Source organism: Dipodomys merriami, unplaced genomic scaffold, assembly GCF_024711535.1.
Source record: "Dipodomys merriami isolate MVZ:Mamm:240054 unplaced genomic scaffold, mDipMer1.0.p SCAF_68, whole genome shotgun sequence".
In the NCBI taxonomy this organism is placed as follows: domain Eukaryota; kingdom Metazoa; phylum Chordata; class Mammalia; order Rodentia; family Heteromyidae; genus Dipodomys; species Dipodomys merriami.
Genome location: NW_027206268.1, coordinates 3,437,296 through 3,463,692, shown reverse-complemented (window position 1 = coordinate 3,463,692; position 26,397 = coordinate 3,437,296). Strand labels below are relative to the sequence as shown.

Sequence of the window (26,397 nt, the reverse complement as noted above, 5' to 3'; positions counted from 1 at the left end):
AGGTTTAAACTCAGGACTTCATGCTTGCTAGGCTGGCATGATTCTGCTGAGCCATGCCTCCGCCCTGCTTTTCACTGGTTGCTGTTAGGATAGGGTCTCTCCTCTTGCTTCTGTCCACCTATTTCTAGCCTCTGTCATCTCGGGGATGACAGGTGTACACACCCTGAGTCGCTTTGACTTGTCTACCTAGCTGGCTTGGCCCTACCGTCATCTTAGTCTCATTACGAACTGGAGCATTCTAAATGGAGGTCATATCAGGTCATAGGTATGACCTGGGTTTTGTTATAAAACCAAAATTAAATGGTTTTTGGGGTGCATGAGTAGATTCTGTATTCACCTACAAGTTAGAGTGAGTGGAAGAGACAGGAATTGCTCACATTCTATATCAAAAAAGAAATGGTCATTTTGTGTAACACCAGGTACTTAGGAGACCAGAATGCCAGCTTCATCAAGACGTCAGCTGTGCTGTGGTGATGGATGGAGACTCTCATTTACTAATATGGACTCTTAAATAAGGCTGTATTCTCTAAAGCAAGAAAAATTGCAACAGGCTTACCAGAATTCTAATTCAGATTCAAGTGGGTCCCTGAAACGAGGCACAGTTAGTTGTGAAGCCTGGCTTCCCAGTTGTATGAGGCAAAGGCAGGCGCATCCTTAGACCAGAAGTTTCAGGGCGACCTCGGCAGTATTTCCTTTTTGTCCTCAAAAAAGGAAATATACCATAGAAACAGTATTATTGCTAAAATTAATTCTTGTTTTGGTTTGGTTTTTTGAGACAGGGCTTTGCCACGCAGTTCAGGTTGGCCTCAAAGCTCACCTCCCTCCTAATCTCAGCCTGCTAATGCTAGACAACAGGTGATATCACCAAGTGCAGCTATTCTTGCTTACCTCAACACTGGGGGAAAGCAGTCTGCCGAACGTTACTTACTTAGCCACTACTGGATGTCACTGGCACTCTTACTACACCACACGTCCCTGTTAGGTTAGATGTGTTCATCGTGTTACGGAAAAGAGGCTGTTTGACCCTGCTGTTTCACTACTAGCACTTCAACTTCTCAGCCTTTCTTCATCTCACTTTCAGTAAATTAAACCTTCTTCTTCTCAATTTACACTTCAGATTTGAAAGGGCCTGAAAGGGAAGATTGAATTTTTGTTTACTTCAAGAGAGAATAAGAAAAGTACTATTTAGTCTAAGGATTATAATCATGTCTACATTTATTTAATCAGGAAGTGGCGCTGTGGCTCAAGTGGTGGAGCACTAGCCTTGAGCTGAAGAGCGCAGGGACAGCGCCTAGGCCCAGAGTTCAGGCCCCATGACTGACCAAAAAAAAAAAAAAACCAAAACATTTATTTAATTCATTTCATCATGGCTATTACCTTAGCTCTGACTTGTCTCATGGTGTTATCTTCAACTATTATTTTGAGTTTTGTTACTTGTTTTCACTGTGTAGGTGTTATTTTCCCCCTTTATGTTAATTTGTCCAATAAAAATATATATCCATGTGACATTTAATTCTTTAAACAGCTCAGAAGACATATTATATTCTTTAACCAGGTGTGTGAACTTTCAATGTATGACAACTAGATTGTGTTCCCATTCATTTTAAGATACCCAGAATTGGAAACACAAATCCACCCCCCCCCCCCCCCCCATCTCCTCAGGTCATTGATAGCTTACATTCTAGCTACTTGGGATCGGGTATTGGGACGATCACAGTTTGAGGCTAGCTTAGGCCAAAAAAGTTCAAAAGACCACATCTCAACAGGAAAAAAAGCTGGTGTGGCGGTACATGCATGTCATCCCAACCATCGCAGGAAGTTTAAAATAAGATTTTGGTCCAGGCTGACCTGGGCACAACGCAAACCCTATCAGAAATAACCCAAGGAAAAAAGGCTGCAGGCCTGGTTCAAGTGGTAGCACGTCTGAAGCACTGAGTTCACATCTCAGTATTTATGCACCCCCCCCCAAAAAAAAAAAAGACAAGTAAAACTATAATGAATTTCTTATGACCATACAATTCAGATGTTTTCTGTATCATCCCTTAAGATTGTGTTAAACATCTTCAAAGTACCTTAAAACTAATATCTAGCTAGTTTAGGGACTGAATCAGCCCTGTGTGGCTGTTTCACATGGTAACCAGTGCAATTAGAAGGTTCTTAATCCCACACATTGGGATTATCAAGATTTGTATGCATGAATGTAATTTTTCTCATTACTGTTTTCATAGTTTTAAAATACGGTGAAGATCAAAATTTAGGAGTGTACCTTTTTTTGAGTCAACATCTCAAAAAGTGCAATGACAGAAAATGTTTTGCCAGGTGCTGGTGGGTCACACCTGTAATTCTAGCTACTCAGGAGGCTGAGATCTGAGGATCGTGGTTCAGAGATAGCCTGGGCAGAAAAGTCTGTGAGACTCTTATCTCTAATTAAGCACCAGAATACTTGAAGTGGGCATTGTGGCTCAAAGTGGTAGAGTACTAGCCTTGAGCATAAAAGCTAAGGAACAGAGCCCAAGCCCTGAGTTCAAGCCTCACTACCAACAACAACAACAAAAAAAAAGGTTCTAGGGCTGGCTGGGAAGGTGGCTCAGTGGTAGAGTGCTCGCCTTGAGCTGAAGAACTGAGGGACAGCGCCCAGGCCCAGAGTTCAGGCCACATGACCAACCAAAAAAAAAGTTCTAATAATAGAAAGCCAATTCCTTTATAAGCTTTACCAATTGTCAGTATTTTTTCACATTTGACTTGTATGTTCTACTCTTATATATTACATTTGTTAATGTGCAAAAAGTATTTAAAATGCTCATGTTAGCATTTGTGCTACCCCAGAATAGCACACAGCATTTAGTAGGTCTTTTATATCTCCTTTAATAGGGAATGCTTTCTTAGCCTTTGTGTTTGATAACATATTGTTAAAGAGGACAGATTAATGCTTAACTTCTTCTCTTGTTTGTAATATTTAGATTCTGCTTATGGATTCTTGGCAGGAAACATAAATGATATCACATCCAAATGTACATGATAGGGTGAATATGATCAGAATACATTGTATACATGTATAATTAATCTAAAGAATCTCAGGGTTTTAATTCAATAGAAATTTGGTGCCAGCTGGGCACTGGTGGCTCACACCTGTCATCCTAGCTACTCCGGAGGCTGAGATCTGAGGATCATGGTTCAAAGCCAGCCAGGGCAGCAAAGTCTGTGAGACTCTTATCTCCAATGAACCACTTAGAAAACTGGAAGTGGCACTGTGGCTCAGATGGTAGAGCGCTCACCTTGAGCTGAAAAGCTGAGGGACAGCACCCAGGCCTAGAGTTCAAGTCCCACGAGAAAGACAGAGAGAGAGAGAGAGAAATCTGGTGCCATTGTCCTCCCCAGTCCTTCAAGGAGTCAAGCATCCTAGCACTTCAGTGTTCCTGCTGGCAAAAGAGGAGAGGACAGAGAAGGTGCTCAGCTTCTTCATTTCCTCAGAAATGTGCTCTACAGGCAGGATTTGCTCTCAGGCAGGACACTCCCTCAGAGAAACGAGGGGGCAAACAGTAGGGTAGAAAGAACTTAAATCACACTTCCCTGCTGTTTGTTTGTAGATCCTTCTGTTATCCTAGCCACCTAGGAGGCTGAGATCTGAGGACTGACTCTTATTTCCTGTTAACCTCAAAAAGCCAGAAGTGGAGCTTTTGGTCAAGTGGTAGAGCTCTAGCCTTGAGCAAAAAAGTTCAGGGACAGTGCCCAGGTCCAGAGTTCAAACCCCAGGACTATCCCCTTCTCCCCAAAAAGGCCAATATGTGAAACATCAAAATGGGACTTTTGTATTTCAAATAGCAAGGTGAGGGTTATGGTGATCCTTTTATACCAAAAAGAACACAAAATGTATTGAAGTTAAAAAGTGCACATTTTCAGTTATCTGAGGTGGCGTGTCTTCAGTGGAAGGTGGGTGGGATAGTGTGGGAAAAATGAATCAAGCGTCATGGTTCAGTTCAAAAGCGTGAGCTAAGGTCTACTATTTTGGGTGGATCAATATTAATGTGTACAACAGTAATTTTTGTGACAGTAATGGTGCCTATTCTTGTGGTTTCAGGTTATCAGTGCTAGACCTACTACGATATGGTATAGTATAGGTAAATTTGAGTAATTTCAGAGCACTGAAGTCTGCAGCATCATGAGCACTCGAGGCTTTTCCTCAAGGATAGTCTCCTCTGAGCATACACCCGCAGAGCCCGAGGCTCTCCTGCTGTGTGCCAGCCCAAGGTCTCGGTCCCTTCATGCTCATTGACAGCTGATAGTGTTTCACTTGTCTTGGTTCTGCGTTTTGATACCATCGCATTAGTGTTTCATCAAAAGCAGTACCACCCATTCCTCTTCACTCTTAGGACTTACCTTCAGTGCACAAGCAGGCACACTGGAGATACCTTTGTTTAAATGGCTTAAAATGCAGTCATTTTAAATCTAGCACGGATTTTATTTGTTGATTTATCTTTTAATTTTATATATTTCCACTTCTTTGGTTTTTGTCATGAGGGGAATAATAGAAATAAATTTAACATCTGAAATAATGGAATATAACATCAGGTATGTTTATTGTGCTAAAGGTATACTGTATATTCGAATACTTTTTTATTTTGTGATTCTTGACATTTATCTTTTCATTAGTCTCCCTAGAAAATAACAACCATGGGCTGGGAATATGGCTCAGTGGTAGAGTGCTTGCCTAGCATGCATGAAGCCAATTCCATGCATGAAGTTCAATTCCTCACCACCATATAAACAGAAAATGTTGGAAGTGGCGCTGTGGTAGAGTGGTAGAGTGCTAGCCTTGTGCAAAAGAAGCTCAGGGACAGTGCCCAGGTCCTGAGTTCAAGTCCCAGGACTAGCAAAAAAGAAAGAAAGAAAGAAAGAAAGAAAATAACAACCAAAGTCTTGAACTAGATGTTTCACAAAACAGAAGGACTTTAGATACAAGTTTAAAAAATTAGAAAGACAAAAAACAAAAGAAGCTGTGCACTAGTGGCTCATGCCTGTAGTCCTAGCTACTCAGAAGGCTGATGTCTGAGGATCATGATTCAAAGCCAGCCTGGGCAGGCAAATCCATGAGACTCTTTAACCAGCAAAAAGCCAGAAGTGGAGGTATGGTTCAAGTAATAGTACCAGATGGAATGAGAAAGCTTATGAAGAGCACAAGTCTGAGAATTCAAGTTTCAGTATGGACACACACACACACACACACACACACACACACACACACACACACACACACACACACACACACACACACACACACACACACACACACACACACACACACACACACACACACACACACACACACACACACACACACACACACACACACACACACACACGAAAAAAGAAAATTGTGTTAGGGTTCTGCTCATATAGAATCACCACATGTGACATGTGATAATAGGAATTTATTAATTAAAATGTTGAGCCACAGTAACTATCTGTAACTCCTAGATACAATCACTTTCGATACAGTTTGGTAATCTGTAGTAAAAGTTAACACTACTGTGATCCTGGAGCAGTTATTTGTCAGTGTAGTCAGGGGACTCAAGAGTTTTAGTGGAGGTACAGAGGTCAAAACTATTTTTATAAGAAGTTACTGTCACATTCTGTCACAGCTATACAGTACTTGTGTCCTAACAGAATACCATACTTATCCACAAAGACTACTAAATGTACTTTTTTTCCCAGTGATTTCTGTGAGATTGAAATTCTTTTCATATTCTTCATTCAAAACTATGTTGTAGCGAGCCAGGCATCACTGGTTCAGGCCTGTCATCCTAGCTACTCAGGAGACTGAGATCTGATGATCGCAGTTCAAAGGCAGACAGTCCAGGCAGGAAAAGTCCATGAGATTCATCTCCAATTAAAGCACCACCCTTCCCCCACACCTAGCCCCCCAAAAAGAAAGGTGGAAATGGTACAGTGGCTCAAGTTGTAGAGTGCTAGTCTTGAGCAAAAAAAAAAAAAAAAAAAAAAAAGCTCAGGGGCAGCACGCAGGCCCTGAGATCAAGACCCAGGTCCAGCACCACAAAAACTACATATAGCAGGATGAAGGCGCAGATAGGAAAATGCAGTTGTTCTTTATTAATATAGATTAAAGAAATTTGCAAAAATATAAAACTATTACTTCACTTTTTGTTCTAATATTTCATTTTTCATAAAAATGGGTTAATATGTTGTCATCAATGTATTCTTTCATATCTTATAAACATTTTGTAAATACTTCCTTAGGTTTTTTTTTGGGGGGGGGGTGTCCGGTCGTGGGGCCTGAACTCTGGGCCTGGGCGCTGTCCCTCAGCTCTTCAGCTCAAGGCTAGCACTCTACCACTTGAGCCACAGCGCCATTTCCGGCTTTTTTCTTTTTGCTTATGTGGTGCTGAGGAATTGAACCCAGGGCCTCAGGCATGCAAGGCAAGTGCTCTACCACTGAGCCACCTTCCCAGTCCCTTGTTGTTTTTTTTTTTTAACTTTGGTCAGTCGTGGGGCCTGAACTTTGGGCCTGGGTCTGAGCTCTTCAGCTCAAGGCAAACACTCTACCAGTTGACTTCTTTACTTTTTCAGCTGTGCTGGGGTTATATCATTTGCTAGCAAGTGATCTACCACTTGAGTCACACCCCAGCCCTTTTAATTCACTTGTTTTTCAGATAGTTTCTCTCATTTTTGTCCAGGGCTCGTCTCAGATTCCAGTCCTCCTATATATGCCTTCCCATATACCACCATACCTAGCCTTGTTTTTTTTCTGTAATATGGTACTAATATGGTATGTTTAAGCCACATAAACAGAACTCTTTGGGGATGGCAAAGATGGAACGTACTGCTAAAGCACTCACCTAGCATACATAAGGACCTCTGTTCAGCCCTCAGACAAAAAATAAGTCTTTGAGGTCCTTAATATTGTTTTGGTCTTGGGTTTGTTCATTTGTTTTCAACTAGGAATCACACTCCGAGCATATTAAGTAAGTGCTCTACTACTGAACTGCAGCCCCAGTCCGTACAGTGTCAAGAGATCCTGAGAACTAAAGAGTAAGACCCTCTGCCCTAGATCAGTGTGCATGTGGCATACCAGCAGATGATTCCAAGATTGCATAGCAGCTACCCAGAGTCTCTGAAATTCAAAGTAGTGTGCATCAGTAGGAGCATATTCTGCATATTTGACAGGATGATTTTAAAAACTACAGGTACAAGCACCATGTATAACCCCTTAGAATTAAATGGGAAAAAAACAGACTTAGCTACCTATTGCATGATTTTATTTATGTGATATTCACCACTAGTCACAGTAAACTTCAGTGGTCCCGATTTAGGTAGTTAAATAGGTTGACTACTGGATAGGCATAGTAGCTCACACCTTGTAATTCTAACTTGCCAGACAGAAGTTAGTGAGGCCTCCTCTCAAGAAAAAAGCGTAGTGGTCACAGCTTTTAATCCCAGCTCCTCAGGTGCACATCAATAAGAGAATCACAGTCTAAGACTAGCCCTAGACAAAAAGTACAGGATCTGATCTGAAAACCAGCTGTAGCAAAAAAGAAAAAAGAACACTTGCTCAGCAGGTGTAAAGCCTTCAGTTCAGACTCCTGCACTACCAAAAATACATCGATTAATGCATAAGTCAAAATAGCTGTGAGCCCTAGGAAAAGAAAGAGATACCAGGATAAGATGCTGTTAATATTCTCTTTCTTGACCTCGATGGTGGTTGTAGTGGTATTTCTGCTTTATGTTAATTCATTAAGCTTTATAAATACAATTTAAAATATATAGTGTAAATTGCACATTTTATACTTTCCAATACATATTTATATATTAAAATACTTTACAACAAAATGACTAGAATATTTGTTTTAATGCAAATAATCTCACTGCTTTTCTTTAAAACAAACAAAACAACTTTATACAATGCTGGGAGTAATCCTAGCTACTGTGGAGGCTGAGATCATGAGGATCATAGCCTAGGCAAAAAGTTTCTGGAGATTACTCCTTCCCCAGTCTTAACCCATAAAAGCTGTGCGTGTTAGTGCATAGCTATCACCCCAGCTATGAAGGAAGCATAAATAGGAGGAATTAGTCCAGACTGACTGAGACAAATAGCAGTACTACTAAATAAATAAATAATGAAGTTTAAAAAGCCCGAGGGTGATAGAGTGCCTGCCTAGCAAGTAGAAGGCCCTAAGTTCAAACCCCAGTAATACCCAGTAATAAATAGTACATTTTTGTTTGAAGGCATAGTATTATTTATTTGAGTCCATATTATCAAGATATGGTCTGTTTTTGGTCTCTAAATTCTATTGGTTGGTTTAATTTTTTTAGTCAAATATTTTATCCATTCTCATTAATAATATATAAACTTGATTTGGAACCTCATTATAAAAGAAAAGCCAGTAAAATAATTATTCTAGTACTGTGCAAACATAAATTGTCTCATTTGTTTCAATTTTTTATTAAATTTTTTTTTCCATTTGATACAGATAGTCGTACAGGCACTGCAATGTTCCCATTACTCGATTCTTTGGCAGTTGGTGAAAATTACTGATGGTTCTCCTTCCAAAGTAAGTAAGAGTTTCTGGAGGCAGAAGAGTTATTATTAAAATAACCTTTTCTTAACCATGTATTATCAGTTATATAAATTATTATAATCTTTATAAAATATATGGTAGTTTATTGTTACTAGTTCTTGCTTTGCCTTATGAGTATGTTTATTTCTTTTGAAAGATAGGCAGTCTTCACACACACACACACACACACACACACACACACACACAATTAAAATACAAGAAATACAGATCTGTAGGTGAAATGCTGTAAGAAAGAGAAACAGTGCAGCCTAATTTCCATTGAGAACCTTTACTAATTTAGAAAGCATCCCAGACCCTTTCAAAAGATGGAACAACTAATGGATGATTACATGACAAAATTGAAGTCCTGAAGAATCTTAGCCCAACTGTACAGTAAATAGAAATAAACATACCCCTGGCTCCATTCATGAGATGGAGGTTAAAGGAAAGCCTGCCTTAAAATTCGTCATTGAACTGGGTACCCATGGCTCACACCTGTAATCCTAACTATTCGAGATCTGAGGATTGCAGTTTGAAGCCAGCCCAGGCAGGAGAGGTCTGTGAGGCTCTCCTTTCCAGTTAACCACAAAAAGCTGGAAGTGGAGCTGTGGCTCAAGTGCTAGAGAGCTAGCTTGCTCTGGGGTTAGGCCTCAGGACTGATGCATGCACACATGAAAAATGTCATTGATTAAGGATGTGTGTGTGTGAATGTATGTCTTTGGATTTTAATCCAAATTCCATTTCAGGCCAGGCACTGGTGGTTCACACCTGACATCCTACTACTCAGTAGGATGAGATCTGAGGATCATGCTTCAAAGCCAGCTAGGGGAGGAAAATTCATGAGACTCTTTATCTCCAATGAACTACCAGAAAACCGGAAATGGCGCTGTGGCTCAAGTGGTAGAGGGCTAGCCTTGAGCTGAAGAGCTGAGGGACAGTGCCCAGGCCCTGAGTTTAAGCCCCATGACAAAAAAAAAAAAAAAAAAAAAAAAAATTCAAGCTAAAATTTTTAAATGTTCTGTAATAATTGTGTCCCCAAGTACCTAACAGAATTAAGTCAAAATCTCTTCTGAAACATCATGCTTTAAAGAATTTTCAGGAAATACTATTTTAAGAAATGTGAGCTCCTAGTAAAAATTTTAGAAAACATTTAACTCACTGGGTGCCAGTGTCTCACGTCTGTCATCCTAGCTACTCAGGAGACAGATCTGAGGATCTAGGTTTAAAGTCAGCCCGGGCAGGCAAGTCTGTGAGACTCTTTTGTCCAATAAACCACCTGAAGACTGGAAGTGGCGCTGTGACTCAAGTGGTAGAGCACTAGCCTTGAGCTGAGGAACTGAAGGACAGCACCCAGGCCCAGAGTTCAAGTCCCACCACCGAGAAAACAAAAAATTCAATTCAAAAAAAGAAACGATGAAGAAAATGACAACACATTGGACTAATCTAACACAGATCTAAAATAGGTGCTGCTGTTGTTCCATGAATTAAAAAAAAGCAACCTTAAAAGATTGGGATGTTTTCATATACTTCATTTTATCACACTATGAGGGCACTAAAGATAATTTAATTAATGCTTCCATTTAAAACCAGTATTTTAATGCAGATCATCTTTTCTCAGAGAAAGGTTTTTTCCTTTCTGATGAATAATTTGAGATCTCCTTGAATTTGGAATGTAGTTCAATTTGTTTGTTTACTTGCTTGTTTTTCATTTGAAAGATGGCAATATATTGTATTGGCCTTTTCTATTTTAATTGGCAATTTCAGTCCTTAAAAGAAAATTTTATATTTAACCTTTTGTCAGTAACAAAAGCCAATTTAAAGATGTCACATTTTAACATTTTTGAAAGGTCTTGGGAAATATTTGGCCTGATTTTTTTTTTTTTTTTTAATATGTGCCAGCCTATGTACCAGTACTGGTGCTTGATACTGCACCTTACCCGTTTGCTCAGCTTACTTGCTCACAGTTGGTACTCTGTCACTTTGTTCTGGCTTATTTTTGGTTAATTGGCGATAGAGCCTTATGGACTTTTTCAGTCCAGACTGTCTTCAAACCTCCATCCTCGAGATCTCAGCCTCTTGAGTAGCTAGGCATGAACCACTACCACAAGAATCTCTATTCATAAACTGGGCACCAGTAGCTCATGCCTGTAATCCTAGCTACTCAGAAGGCTAAAAGCTGAGGTTTCTGGTTTAAAGCTGACCAGGCAGATAAATCCAGAAGACTTTTATCTCAAATTAACAACCAAAAAGCTGGACATGGCTCAAATGGTAGAATGGTAGCCTTGAATGAACAGGCCAAGGAAGAGTACAAGGCCATGAGTTCAAGCCTTGGCACAAAAAACACGTAAAGAATCTCTGCTCTTAAATACATTTTAAGCATTTCTATTTTAAGATTCCTGCCTTTCTGCTTCATTTTTGTCAGAAGCCAGGTGCTTTATGCTGGTTTGGCAGTATGTGTTCCTGACCAGCACGCATTTCCTTTATGCCAGAGAGAACACTGATGCCACTTGTAGATGCTTTGTTATTCTGTTGATTTTCCTTTGTAGTTTTGTGTGCATTTTTAGTGCATATAAAACACTCTTTAATTAACTTCTCACCTTGAAGTTGTTAGTAGCGTTTTTTTTTTAAGTCTAAAGAACCTTGAGTCATTATTGTGTATCAGTTATGTCCAGTAGTAAAAAGATGGCGCTGTGAGTCATAACCTTGAAAAGCTTGATTGCTCACAACATAAGAACTCTTAGATTTAATCTTTCATTTGCCAAGATTGGTCCTTTTTAAATGGTTATTGGCATATAATAACTTCTTGACCAGTAATCGCTAAATATTCTGCTACCTTGTATAGGTATAGAATACCTCTGAGGAATTTAAGAGCCATGTACATTTTTTATATGAATGTAGTCTATATTATTAGTCTCCTGCTTGATAAAGAGACTTTCTGTCTCTCCAAGCCATATCATTAACTTATATAACCTTAAGGCGTGTCATTAAAATAATTTCAGAGCCTATCATTTACGTGAAAGCATTTTATGAATTTAAAGTGCTTTCTAGGTATTAGTAACAACTAAAAAAAAAAATCATTTATTAGTAGGTGCTAGTAGTTTATGCTAGATTTTTAGCTTCTGGAAACATAGCTCTTTAGGATCAAGGTTTGAAGTCAGCCCAGGCAGACAAATCATGGAAATCCTATTTCTAATGAGCAAAAGCCATAATTAGAGACATAGTTAAGTGATGGAGTGCCATTCATGATTGAGAATGCCCCTAGTCAAGCCCCAGTTCTGGCTTGTAAAAAAAATGGATTTATTTGTGTCTTATTGATGGATTGATTTGTCTCTTATTGATAGAATTGAAAGCTGTGTTAAGGCAAACTTTTCTAGCTGTTAAACTCTATGCTGACCAAAAACTGAGATACTAAACATATCTACATAGATACATGAGATCTTATATTTTCCTCTAGAAAATGGACTTGCATGAAAGATTCTTGTTGATACTTAGCATAATTTTATCACAAATTACTTTTAAAACTGCTAGGACAGTTCTCATAGTACTGCCACGTGCGAATGATAGAGCCGTGCTTCAGTGGCTCAGTCTTGGGTTCGCTCTGGCCGCGTTACGTTGTGCTATCTTACTAGAATTGTAGAGGAATTTGAAAATGAAGCCTAGGAGAGAGATTGTTACTGTTACCTTATTGGTGTTTCTGTATCTTATAAGCCATATGAACATAATTGTTCTCATGAAATGTTCGTAATCTATCCGTAAAGGGGACGTAATTGCAGTCCCATGGGATAGACGTGGAGCCTGAGCCTCACGGAGATTGGGAGTACCTGAAACCATGCATTTACAGCACATCCCATCCACTCTCAGTCTAGTTCTTTCTACTAGTGCTGTCTTTACTCTTGTGTTAAAGCTTTTAATACACTTAGTTCTGGCCAGATTAGTTATAGTTTTGTTTTTAATAAACTTTCATGCACTGGTTAACTCATTCAAGACCACAAATTGGTAATGTCATCAGTCATTTTACAAAGCTGGGTTTCTGTACACCCCACTGCATGCAGATAGAAAGTGCTGGGATCTTAAACACCCCGCTGTCCTGCCCGCTGAGAGCCTCAGTACTGATGAATATAGAACTAGGTCCCTTCTTTTCCCTCTTTATAATATTTCCCTGAAATTTAAATGCAGTGTAGTAGATGCTGGAATATTGATAAACGTTAAATATACTTAACATTTTTAATGTTGGGCCACTTGGAGGGAAACTAAAAGTTAATGTATGAAGCAATTTTTTGTTGTTGTTGACAAGATATTAAGATGGAATGGATCCTTCAGCAGCAAGTAAGCCAGCTGACTACCATCTGTTTGTTTCTCATTTACAAAACCCAGGTAAATCTCTGAAGAGGACATAGTATTTTTAGCTAATGAATTCAGCCTATTAGTTGAGTGTAAATAGAAAGTAGAATTGTTTGCAGACAACAAAGCCCCCAAGGTTTACTACCTGTGGATAACCCTTGTTAATGTTTTGCTGTGGTTTAGATTTATGATATTTTGAGATCATATAGTTATGGTCTGTGCCTTCTTTTTAGTTAATATAATAGTTTATTAATATTATGTTAGTCTAATGTAGTATTTTGGCAATGAGTATGTTGGCACATACTTGGACTCAGCACTTGGGACACAGAGTGGGGAAGATCACAAGTTCAAGGCTAGCCTGAGCTATATAAGAGACTGTCTTGGGCCAGGCACCAGTGGCTCACACCTATAATCCTAGCTACTCAGGAAGCTGAGATCTGAGAACCATGGTTTAAAGCCAGCCTGGGCAGGAAGGTCTGCGTGACTTATCTCCAAATAACCACCGAAAAGCCAAAAATGACACTGTGACTCAAAGTGGCAGAATCCTAGCCTTGGGCACAAACTCAGGGACAGTATATAAGCCCCAAGTTCAAGCCCCAGGACTGACACCCACACATAAAAGGAATTAGTCATTTGAAACATAGAGAATATATATGTTTTGTGCTGGTCCTAGGCTTGAATTCAAGGCCTGGACACAGTCCCTGAGCATTTTTTCCTCAAGCCTAATCACTGTGTATGTACTAATTGCTTACATAGCTACATTGCAGTTTATGTTCTGTTTTCTTAAAAAACTTAGCTTTAGAAGCCAGGTGTCTGCAGCTCATGTCTGTTATCCTAGCTACTCAGGAGACTGAGATCTGAGGATCGCAGTTTGAAGTCAGCCCTGGCAGAGTCCCTGTGAGACTCTTACCTCCAATGAACCACTCAAAAACCCGAAGTGGAGTAGTGGCTCAAAGTGGTAGAGCGCTAGCCTCGAGCAGAAGAGCTCAGGGCCTTGAGTTCAAGCCTTAAAACCACCACCACCAACAAAAAACTTAGCTTTAGACATGTTTACTAATAAGATTAATACTATGATAAGCACACTCGACTAATAGCTTATGCTGTTCTCCTCATTTTGTTTGTGTTGCATCCTTAAGAGATGAAATCGCGGGGCTGGGAAGGTAGAGCGCTTGCCTTGCATGCCTGAGGCCCTGGGTTCGATTCCTCAGCACCACATAAGCAAAAAAGAAAAAGCCGAAGTGGCACTGTGGCTCAAGTGGTAGAGTGCTCTCCTTGAGCTGAAGAGCTGAGGGACAGCGCCCAGGCCCAGAGTTCAGGCCCCACGACCAGACCCCCGCGCGCCTCCCCCCCAAAAAAAAGAGATGAAATCCCTAGGTTGTCATTCACATGTATATATAAGGTTTTTATTTTAAGTAAGTTTAGAATCTTGATACATATTGCCAAATTGCTTTTTAGAGATTAGTTTAAAAGCTTTGTTTTTGTCTGTACTTCACATGAGCACTTTCATACAGGTAGATTAATTCTAATTCTGTAATTATACAGTTTAGCAGTCAACACTTTATAAAACGAAGTATTTTGAGAAGTCACATCAAGACTAGGTCTTGATGAGTATTTGGGGTGGTCGTTGCAGGCTTTGCCCCCTGCGTGTTTCTTCCCTTCCCCTCATTTCTTTTGGGCCGTGTCACGGGTCAGTCTCCGTGTGCTCCGTTCCGCTCCGCTGCCCCCTAGTGCTGCTCCGGCCCAAGCAGCCCCGTCCAGTCAGGGAAACACATTTGGAGAGCCAAGCAAATGAGGGAGGGCTGCAATATTGCCATATTGCCTGTTTGGGCCAGGAGATTTAGAATTCAAACTCGCCCCTCCTCTCCCCTTCCCTTCTGAAGGAGCTGTGCTGCCCTCTCTGTCTTAGCACTTAGGCTACTCTGCCCTGTGTGTTTGTACTCTGGACTGCCGAAGAGAGGCCTGCACAAACATCCCCGCCTGGGACCTGCTGTTACTCCTGTTTTCATCAACCGTCCCTACCAGCTGTAATGAAAGTGATGATTCAAGTGCTCAGATAACAAATTCTCTTTACAAATTTTTAAAATTATTATTATAAAGGTGATCTACAGTGGCTACAGTTATTTAAGTCAAGTAATGAGTACATTTCTTTTTGGATAGTGTCCCCCTTCTCACATTTCTCTAGCAGTTTTTCCCTCCCATCCCCACCCCCAAATTGTATAGTTCATTTTCAACACGATGCCTAGTGAGTACCACTGCTACATTTGTTCACTCTCTGTCTCCACTTACACGTCTCCCTTTACCCTCCCAAAGACAGGTAAATGAACAAACAAGATAGAAAAGAAAAACAGCAACAAAGAAAAAACCTCATTTCCTTTTCCTGGAGTTCATTTCGATAAACATTTTTTATAATCATGCACGTAGGCCTTGAGCCTTTGTGTTCCTCTCCTACGAGTCTCCTCCCTTGGTCTCACTGTGCGTATAAGTTTTGTTTGTTTGCACGCTTCTGACTTAGGGCTCACTGTAACATCCGGAGTAGAGAAGGAAGAAGAGAAAGGGGGGCTGACAGTCAAGTCCCTTTAGCCTTGTTCTTCTCCCCACGAGAACACTCCTAGAAGTGTGCTAGAAATAGGCAGGAAAGAAGACGTATACAGGCTGCTTTCTGGATCTTTCTGTTCTCCTGCTGAGTAGCAGGGGACAAGAGTTACCTCTCTTGGGTTTTTGCCCAGAATTCCTGTGGCACACATCTCTATCTGCAGAGCTACTGGTTTAAAAAGGAAGGGAATGGGGCCCGCATGGGAAATAATTGCTGTCCCTCCAGGAGCACATCTTTACTAGTGATAGCCATTTAATTTCACTTCTTTTCTGCTCGAATCCTTTGCCTCTATCTTTTTTATTTCTTGAGAATTTTATCTTCATTAGCTGTCCAATTAGTTGTAAGCCTTTGCTTTGGTCAGTCCATGATTCTAGACTTGTTCCTTACTTAGTAGGTTTTATTCTTGATGTTATCACATGCAGTCACAGGTTCCTGATTCTAGCTCTCTCAAAATAGGAGGGGAAAAAGAGCCATTTCTTGCTCAATTCTCAGAAGGGTCTTTCATTTAGGAAAAAAAAAAAAAGCTGGAGTATAAAGTAGGTCTGTTTATCTAAAGTTCTGTGTTTGAAAGTTTTATCCAACTTAGCATTTAAAAACCCTCTGGAGCTTGGGCACTACTGGCCCATTCCTGCAATGCAAGCTACTCAGGAGGCTGAGATCTGAGGAGCACGGTTCAAAGGCAGCCCAAGCAGGAAAGTCCCTGAGACTCTTATCTCCAGCAAACCACCAGAAAACTAGAAGTAGCACTGTGACTCAAAGTGGTAGAATGCTAGCCTTGAGCAAAAATTGCTCAGGGACATGTCCTGCTACTGACAAATAAAAAAAAAACCCAAAACTTTCTGAAAACCAGAAGTAAATAGTAAATATATTCAACCTAGAAAAGTAAAAATTTTCCAAGCACCAGTGGCTCACACCTGTCATCCTAGCTACTCAGGAGGCTGAGATCTGAGGATCATGGTTCAAAGCCAGCTCGGGCAGGAAAGTCCGTGAAACTCTTATCTCCAATAAACCACCAGAAAACCGGAAGTGGCACTGTGGCTCAAGTGGTAGAGCACTAGCCTTGAGCTGAAGAGCTGAGGGACAGTGCTCAGGCCCAGCGTTCAAGCCCTACAACCAACCAAAAAAAAAAAAAAAGAAAAGTAAAAATTTGGGCTGGGAATGTGGCTTAGGGGTAGAGTACTTGCATAGCATGCATGAAACCCTGGATTCGATTCCTCAGTACCACATAAACAGAAAAAGCCGGAGGTGGTGCTGTGATTGAAGTGGTAGAGCGCTAGCCTTAAGCCAAAGCAGCTCAGGGACAGCGCTCAGGACTGCCCTGTTCCCCCCACCCACACCACCCCCAAAAATTTATGAGTCATGGTTCTTCCAGTATTTCAGTAAGAGTTTTAAACCTGATGTCCTGGGCCTTCAGGAACCTAGTTTTCCTATAGAGTGCTCTGTGAAAGCTAAGCCAGAAACGAGAATTGTTATTTAGAATTTGTTATAACTCACAATTATTACAACACAAGAATGTGCTTTAGTTGTTGATCTTAGAGACCTAAGGCAATATTAGGATTATTTAGACAAAACGTAAGACTCTCCAGTGTAGTATAGAGATGGGAGGTTTTTCCACCAACATTAGCGATCAAATAGTCTACTTTCTTTGTCTTGCTGTTTATTTAAATAGAAATAAAATAGGTATCTTATCCTGCTTAATACCCCTTGAGTGACACGGTAATACAGTTTTATTCCCCTGCAGGGTATTTTTTGGGGGAGGAAATGTTTTTTCCTAGTAATTAACAACTATTAGGTGTTTGTTAAATGGTGACACATTGCTGAGCCACTGTGTTTATGTAAGAAGTGCACAGTTCTTATATTTCCAGTATTTTCATGTTGCAGAATGGTCTTTGGGGTTAAATTTGAGTTTGCGGCTGTATGCCAGGTGGCTCACACCTATAATCTAGCTATTCAGGAAGCTAAGATTTAAGGATTGCAGTTCGAAGGTAGCCTGGGCAGGAAGGTGAGACTCTTACAATAAAGTACTCAAAGAAGTCAGAAGTGGTGCTGTGGTTCAAGTGCTAAGAGTCTTGTTTGAGCAAACGAGGCTCAGGGACAGTGCTCAGGCCCTGAATTCAAGCCCCAGGACTAGCAAAAACAAGAAGAAGGAGAAGGGGAAGGAAAAGAGGAGGAGGATGGGGGGGGAGGAGAAGGAGAAGGAGAAGGAGGAGTTGTTTTATTTTTTTCTGTTTTCAGTTCCTGCAGCAAGATAGGCAAGAAACTTCACTTTGAGCTTCAGTATTAATACAGATATATTTACCGCTAGTTGTTTGTTCAGTTAACAATGCCTGCTGTTTTGTTATCATTAAGTCGCAGCCCCAAAGCTTCTTGAACTTCTCCTGCCCAAAGCATTGAAGTAAATGCTCCACTGTCTGCGGCTTTGGGGGTGAACACACCTCCCGGCTCCTTGGCTCTGGGGTGCAGCTGGGGTGTGTGGGATGGGTCGGCAGTTTGTCTCTCCCTGTGCTCCCGTCGCTGCTCCCCAGTCCCTCCGGCTCCTTAGTTTCCTTCATTGCACAGGAAAGAGAACTCTGTGTTGTTTGGAACTATCATGGGCGGTGGCAGCGTTCCTGGATTCTAAGTGGATCCTAAGGTAGGAGTGAGGGTTCCCATCCCAAGGACAGCAGTGGCCCTGGGAGCTGGCTATGGTGTGTGGGGTTTAAACAGCAGTAGCGTGCCTCCGCCCATCTAAATCAGTATCTGTGAGATCCATGTAGCTAAGCTGGCTTCCTGAACTGTTGTTCGCTGTGGCCTGGGTGTCAGTCCTGTGTGGTGGTCATCGCAAAGCCGGTCTTGCGTGGCTTTTGTGTGAAGCAGACTGATTGCTTTGTCTGGAGTAGCGCGTGCGGTGTTTTACGGGGGGAGTTGCAGAGCGCACAGGCCTCAGGGTGCTGTTACACAGGGCGCCCCCAGGCCGCCATTGCCTTGGCAATGAGGTCCAGCGTCATGGACGGAGTATAATCATCCGAGCGTGAGGCTGAGGGAGCGTCAGTCCTGCCTGCCTCCCCACACGGGCGTCCATGGCGCGGCCTCTGCCGCCAGCTGCAGTGACGTCAGAAGCAGGGCCACCGCCTCCCCCCTGGCCATCCTCCCCTCAGCAGACCACGTGCATCCCCAGCCAGCCCCTCGCTCCCACCGCATGTGCCATTAAGGAGGAAACAAACTCGTTTCTGTACTCAGAACAGAACCCTCGTGGGGCCTCTGAGGTGGCTGTTTCCACCAGCACCCACACAGTTCCCCAGCGGACGGGAGCAAGATGCTGCCTGCAGGCAGTGGTCTGGACCTCCAGTTTCAAGGCCAGCTGCAAGTTCCTGCTGGACACGGGCTTCCCGTGGCCCTCGTGGGTTCCAACAACTTGCCAGTGACTCACCAAAGCTCTGTACTGAAATTTACTTACAGAAACACTCTTGCCAGTTGGTTACAAGTGAGGCATGGTGCTGCACACCTGTAATGCACACACTTGGATCAGTAGTTCAAGGCCAGCCTGGACTACAACAAATAATAAAAGGCAGGGCCAGGTATACGGGCAAGGGTGGAGCACGGGTGTACGGCCTCCAGGAAGCTTCATTTCCATCTCTCTGGAAGCTTCTAAAGCCGGCCCCTTCACATTTTTATCTGAGCACTTACCGCCTTGGCCATTAGGGCCCAGCTCCCAGCCGTTCCACTTACAGGAAGTGGGGGAGGGTTATTTGGGTCTCTCCAGCGAGCAGCCTGAAGCTACCCAGGGCAGGGACCCACCACCAGTCAACTCATCAGCATGCAAAAAAGACACCTAGCACCCTGGGAAGTGGAAGGATTTAGAAGTGCGCCAGGAAGTGGACAGCAAGCAGATAGTCCTGAACACAACTTCGTGTTAGGCATGGTCATAGGAAATACCTAGACTAACTGGTTCCCAGTGATAAACTTTCGAAGTTCCTTCATGCCGAACCAGTCTGGCTGTTTTCTGTCTGTTATGTCTTTGGATCCGTTTTGTACAATACTGTAATTCATGTTTGCATATCTGCCTGTGTCTTCCAGGATGATTTGTTGGTGTTGAGGAAAACAGTGAAATCCTTTCTGGCTGTTTGCCAACAGTGCCTATCTAATGTTAATACTCCAGTTAAAGAACAGGTAAGAAATTATTAATTTAGTACCAGATAAAAACAACACAGATGTATAGGTGAATAGTAAAAAGACATCATGTTATGACACTTTGTAATGTATTATGTATCTAACATCTAGGGCAAGAGTGTAGATGTCTGAATAATGTATTTATAAAGCAAAGTAACTTGTTTCATAAATAAATTCTATTCCTGTACTTTGACAAGTACACTGTCATCACCTGCAAGACTTAAGTTTAGACTTTTTTCGGTCATGGAGCTTGACCTTGGGGCCTGGGTGCTGTCGCTGAGCTCTTTTTCACTCAAGGCGAGCACTCTACCACTTTGTGCCACAGCGCCACTTCCAGTTTTCTGGTGGTAGATTGGAGAAAAGAGTCTCACAGACTTTCCTGCCTGGGCTAGCTTTGAACCATGATCCTCAGCCACCTGAGTAGTTAGGATTACAGGCATAAACGACCAGTGCCCAGCTTAAATTTAGATCTGACACTTTAAATTCAGGGCTTTGTACTTGCGAGGTTGGCACTCATCACTTGAGCCACGCCTCCAGCCCTGCCTTTTGCTGGTCCAAAACTTTAAACTGGGAAGGTGGCTCCGTGGTAGAGTGTTTGCCTTGCATGCATGAGGCCCTGGGATTCCTCAGCACCACATAAGCAGAGAAAGTTGGAAGTGGTGCTGTGGCTCAAGTGGTAGAGCACTAGCTTTGAGCTGAAGTGTTCAGGGACAATGCCCAGGCCCAGAGTTCAAGCCCCATAATGTCCAAAACAAAAAACAAAAACTTGGAACCAATTTTTATTGGCTGTTTACTAACTTAAGTGCTGGTCCTGGGACTTGAACTCAAGGCTTGGGTACTGTCTCTGAACTTCTTTGCTCAGAGCTACTGCTCGGTTACCAGTTGAGTCAGAACTCCATTTCTAGTTTTTTTGTTTTTGTTTTTGTTTTAATTGGAGATGAAGAGTCTCATGGAATTTCTTGCTCAGGCTGGGTTGATCTTTAGATCATGGCCTCCCAGTAACTAGGATGATAGGCATGAGCCACTGGCATTGAGCTTAGAATCCTTCCTTCCTTCCTTCCTTCCTTCCTTCCTTCCTTCCTTCCTTCCTTCCTTCCTTCCTTCCTTCCTTCCTTTCCTTCCTCCCTCCCTCCCTCCCTCCCTCCCTCCCTCCCTCCCTCCCTCCCTCCCTCCTTCCCTCCTTCTTTCCTTCCTTCCTTCCTTCCTTCCTTCCTTCCTTCCCTCCCTCCCTCCCTCCCTCCCTCCCTCCCTCCCTCCCTCCCTCCCTCCCTCCCTCCCTCCTTCCCTCCTTCCCTCCTTCCTTCCTTCCTTCCTTCCTTCCTTCCTTCCTTCCTTCCTTCCTTCCTTCCTTTCCTTCCTCCCTCCCTCCCTCCCTCCCTCCCTCCCTCCTTCCCTCCTTCCTTCCTTCCTTCCTTCCTTCCTTCCTTCCTTCCTTCCTTCCTTCCTTCCTTCCTTCCTTCCTTCCTTCCTTCCTTCCTTCCTTCCTTCCTTCCTTCCGTCATGGGGCTTAAAATCTGGGCCTGGGCGCTGTCCCTGACCTCTTCAGCTCAAGGTGAGCGCTCTACCACTTGAGCCACAGTGCTACTTTTGCTTTTCTGGTGGTTCATAAGAGTCTCACAGACTCTCCTGCCTGGGCTTGCTTTGAACTGTGATCCTCAGCTCTCAGCCTCCTAAGTAGCTAGGCTGACAGGCGTGAGCCACCGGCACCAGGCTGGGCTTAGAATTCTTGACTGCTGCCTGTACTAGGACAGTGGGAGCCTTGATGCTGACTCTTGTCATCTTTCTTCAGCTCCTTCCACACTGGGAAGAGCTTCAATTCTGCACTTGTAACTAGTCCATCCCAGATTCTTATCTGTACCACTCCGCAACCCAGCTGCCCCTAACCAACCGAAGACCTGGGAGTGGGCGTACTGGAGCTGTCCTGTGTGTCAGGAGGTGACCTTGTGAAGGCTTGGACAAAGAGCCGCTCTGTTAAGGCAGGAAATACCCAGACATGTCTACCTGGACAGTGTGCAGAAGTCAGGGTGGCGATGGAAATATCCTTCCAGTCCACCAACTCCACAGGCCTCTCCACCCAAGGAACCACTGTGGAAACTTTCTTCACTTACACTTGTATGCAAGGCGGAGTCTACCTTTTCCATACTATACTTTTTACTGGCTTTCAGTACTGGGCTTTGTGCTTGACCACCTGAACCAAGCCTCCTCTCTTTGCTTTTGAGATCTCACTTTGTGCTGGGGCTGGCCTGGGTGCGGATCCTCCCGTTTCCACTGGCCACCAGAGTACCACGCCCCACAAACTTCCCGCTCACCCTCCACCCTTGCCACCGCATAGGCTGGATTTGCAGCATGGACTTCCCACCCATCCTCCAGCCTTGCCACCGCATAGGCTGGATTTGCAGCATGGACTTCCCGCCCATCCTCCAGCCTTGCCACCGCATAGGCTGGATTTGCAGCATGGGGCCCCACAGCCTGGCCTGTGCTTTTTCTGCTGGGCCGGGACATGGTCACCTTCCAGGACAGATGTAGCACTGTTCATCCTGCGATGATGCCCTGTCTCTTTTACTGCACCATCAGCATTTAATGGGAAGTAGAAACAGAGATGGTCTTCCCTAACCCCTCAGAACTCCAGCAGTGTGGACAGGAAATGCCCGGCTCCATCCAGTGTCTGCATCAAGGCTGGCTCGGATTCCCATGAAGCCCCCTGCCCTGTGAGTGTGGCTCCTGCAGCGCACTCCTATGGTCAGGTTTACAGCAAGGGCCTGAGCTGCACGGTGGCTTAGGTGACGGCTGGGATGTTCCTAGCCGTAAATAAATGCCCAGCTGATGGTGCTCCTTAGAAATAAATGTTTAGAGTTTGAGTATAAGTTGATTGTTTGGACATTTCAGAACCTCAAAATTCTTACGACAAAGTTACTATATAAACTCATGACATGTATTCACGTCTCCCCCTCCATTAAATATTTACAACTCGGCAGCATAAGCCAGGGATCAGTGGCTCACGCCTGTCATCCTAGCTACACTGGAGACTGAGATCTGAGGGTTGCGGTTTGAAGCCAGCCCAGGCAGGAAAGTCTCTGTGAGACTCTTTATCTCCAATTAGCCACTCAAAAAGCAATGGAGCTGTGGCTCAAAGTGGTAGAGCACTAGCCTGAGCGAAAGAGCTCAGGGCCCTGAGTTCAAGCCTTGCACTGATTTTTTAAAAAAGAAAAAACAAAAACAAAATAAAAACTTGGCAGCATAGACCTGTATTGTAATATTTTGTCTTTGGTGAACTGGTCTCTAAACTTATTAAAAATGAGGCCTTACAGTACTACTTATATCAATGGTTTTAGATTCAATTTTTTCTTTTTTTTGATTTTTACTTAAGAATTCCAAATTGTAGTGTACAGGCTTAGGATTCTACATTATAATGTGCTGAACTACAGAGATTATCTTAAAACTTAGGCTGATTGATTATTTAATAGGTAATAGATTTCTGGTGTCAGTCATAATCATTTGTATTATCAGTTGAATTTAACTGATTTTTCAAATTCAAGCCAAAAATATTTTGATTATCTGTTTCTACGTTACTACCCTCAGATAATGGATAGTATTGGGATGTGGGTTATAATGAGATAAAGTCATGCTATTAGGTTGGGACGTTTGAAGGCTGGAACTTCAGTATTTAACATTGACGTTGCAGTCCTGCTGTTGAGCCATACTATCATGGTTTGACTGCTGCTGGCTCGTAGTCATGTGCGTATGAACACACTTCTGCTAATGCACTCCCTTTCTCCATTTCAGGCTTTCATGTTACTCTGTGATCTTCTGATGATTTTTAGCCACCAGTTAATGACGGGTGGCCGAGAGGGCCTCCAGCCCTTGGTGTTTAATCCAGATTCGGGCCTCCAGTCTGAGCTCCTCAGTTTTGTGATGGATCATGTTTTCATTGACCAGGATGAAGAGAATCAAAGCATGGGTAATTACAGTGATTGTTTTGTCGATATCTATCTTGTTTCATAAATCTCACAAGACAAAGAAAAAAGCCAAATTAGATCTTCAAAATTCTGGTATTTCACCAGGCACTGGTGGCTCAGTGGTTACTCACTCCTGCGTAATCCTCAGGAGGCTGAGGGTGGGGAATTGCAGTTCAAAGCCAGCCTAGAAAAGTCCACAAGACTCTGGGGTTTTTTGTTTTGTTTTGTTTTGCCAGACCTGGGGCTTGAACTCAAAGCCTGGGCACTGTCCCTGAGCTTCTTTTGCTCAAGGCTAACACTACCACTGGAGCCACAGCGCCGCTTCCAGCTTTTTCTATTTATGTGGGACTGAGGAATCGAACCCAGGGCTTCATGCAGGCAAGGTGAGCGCTCTACCACTAAGCCACCTTCCCAGCCCAAGACTCTTTATCTCCAATATACTACTAAAAAAGCCTTCAGTGGAGCTGTGGCTCAAGTGGTAGAACACTAGCCTTGAGCAGAAAATCTCAGGGACAGCGCCCAGGTCCTGAGTTCAAGCCCCTCAGGATGGGGGTATTTCTCTCCTGCAGAAAAGTAAACTGTTGGGCTGAGGTGTAGCTTGGTACAGTGTTTGCAGGGTAGTGTCTGCCTGCATACGGTGCCCACCACCGTAGGTAGTGTACACTCATACCTGTGTATGTACATAAATACATATTTGGGCATTTCAGAACCAACAAGAACAAAATGTAGATAACACCTCCCTCCTTTAAGAGTAACTTAGAAGCCAGTCATGGTGGGTCATGCCTGAAATTCCAGCTACTCATGGGACAAAGATTGAAATTTGAGCCCATTGCAGACAAAGTTAGTGAGCCTTCCATTTCAACAAATAAACCAGGCATGGTGGTTCACAGCTGTAATCCCAGCTACGTGGGAGGCATAGGTAGGAAGAAGGCAATCCAAGGTTGGCCCTGGGTAAAATGTAAGCAAGACCCTGTCCTTATGTAAAGTACAACCACTTGGTGTATGACCCGCTCAAATCATCCATGTTTCACAACAGGTTAATTAGAAAAAAGCAAAGAAAGGTGTCAAGAGTAAATTCCACGGGTACATATATGTGCAGAAGAAAATAACTAAGCCGAAGTCAAATAAAAGCAGGCCTGGATGTGAGAGGGCATAGCAAAGCCCAGAACAGATGTTAGCATCTGGTCCCTTAGAATGAAACTTGGTAGGGTTGGAAATAGGTAAGCCAGTGAGGTTTGACATTAAAACTTTGAGGGCGATACCCCTAAGTGTTTTGAAAGTTTTTGTAAAGCTTATCATTTATGTGTGTGAAATGTGAGCTGCAAAAATACATCATTTCCCAGCGGAGAGAAGGGAGCTGGGTAGCACCTCCTTGAAGAGATGCCAAGCTAGCTTTCAGCTGCAGACTCTTCGGGAAGGGTGCGGTTTGTGACACGTTCCTTTCCTCTGCTTAGAGGGCGATGAAGAAGACGAAGCTAACAAAATTGAAGCCTTACATAAAAGGAGGAACCTCCTGGCTGCCTTCAGCAAACTCATCATTTACGACATCGTGGACATGCACGCGGCCGCGGACATCTTCAAGCACTACATGAAGGTAGAGCTTCAAACTTGGATTCGTCCCTGTTGTGCCGTTAAGGCAAATGGGTGATGGCGTTGTCCGTCTGGGCCCCTCAGGAGTTCCTGACACCTCACACCGACAGCAGAAACACGGTTTCTGGCTGCTTTTTCTCCAAGTGCGGTGGCTTAGCCCTCTGGCATAGCCACACAGGAGAGAAAGTGTTCTGCCCAGCCCGTGTGAGAGGCTGGCCGGGTTCCACTTGGGACTTGTATAGGTTGAGCAAAATCTAAAAAGGTTTAAGCATCAAGCACTTAACTAAGTTCAGATTTTTGATTGAGGAATGTCCTAGCAGAAAAAAGTCTGTTCAGATGTCCCAAAAAGTCTGCAAATGTTGACGTATTTCCAGTCTCCATCTTGCAGATAAGGGTGCTCCCCCTGCCAAGGCCCAGAGCCGCACAGAGGCGCGCTCGGACCTTAGCTGACGAGCGGAGCAGAGCGGAGCAGCCACGAGACCCGGGGAAGGCCACACCTGACAGGACTGCTCCGGGCCACACCAGCACTTACCTTACTAATAAGGAAATCAGCACTAGACTAGCATTCCCAAAGTGACCAAAATGGACTTTATCTTCTGTCTTTAAAGCATTGCTCTGTATACTGGACAGCAAAGACTCCTCATGATTATAGACTAGATAGACACACACACACACACAACTACAGAGCTTATACCAAATACAGAGAGACCAGAGTTAAAACTAATAACCAAACATTTAACTCGCACGATGTTTAAGATGTAAAAAATGGCATTCATACTGTACTTGCCCTTTCACCAGTCCACTCTTTGATCATAAGATTTCAGTTGGTGTAAAGCTCCTTTTTCTTTCTTTTCCTCATAGTACTACAATGACTATGGTGATATCATTAAGGAAACCCTTAGTAAAACCAGGCAGATTGATAAGATCCAGTGTGCCAAGACCCTCATCCTCAGTTTACAGCAGGTAAGAACTGGAAGGGGAGGAGACGAACACTGTGTGCTTACAAGGTGCGAAGTATCTTTATTAAACTGTCTCATTTGTCAGTATATATGGTTCTTCTGCAAAGAAATGTCTTTTATTTTGGTAAGTAAACCTGTAGTTCATGTTTCAAACAGATGCTCTAGCTTTGGGCCAAATGAAATATCAAGCTCAAAATTTAACATGTAAATTTCTAGAAAAAGTATTTGAGGAAGGT

General features: G+C 43.0%; 1 protein-coding gene across 5 annotated transcripts in view; it reads left to right on the top strand.

Moving 5' to 3' along the window:
- Stag1 (STAG1 cohesin complex component) overlaps nucleotides 1-26,397 on the top strand; it is a 189,755-nt gene that overhangs the window by 153,828 nt on the left and 9,530 nt on the right. For 4 of the 5 annotated variants that reach the window (XM_070005473.1, XM_070005474.1, XM_070005472.1 and 1 more), the window contains 5 exons: nucleotides 8,487-8,567; nucleotides 19,564-19,656; nucleotides 23,440-23,614; nucleotides 25,067-25,206; nucleotides 26,064-26,165. In XM_070005473.1, the coding sequence (XP_069861574.1) occupies nucleotides 8,487-8,567; nucleotides 19,564-19,656; nucleotides 23,440-23,614; nucleotides 25,067-25,206; nucleotides 26,064-26,165 (591 nt within the window). The remainder of the gene's footprint in view (nucleotides 1-8,486; nucleotides 8,568-19,563; nucleotides 19,657-23,439; nucleotides 23,615-25,066; nucleotides 25,207-26,063; nucleotides 26,166-26,397) is intronic. The other variant, XM_070005475.1, reaches the window with a different exon arrangement.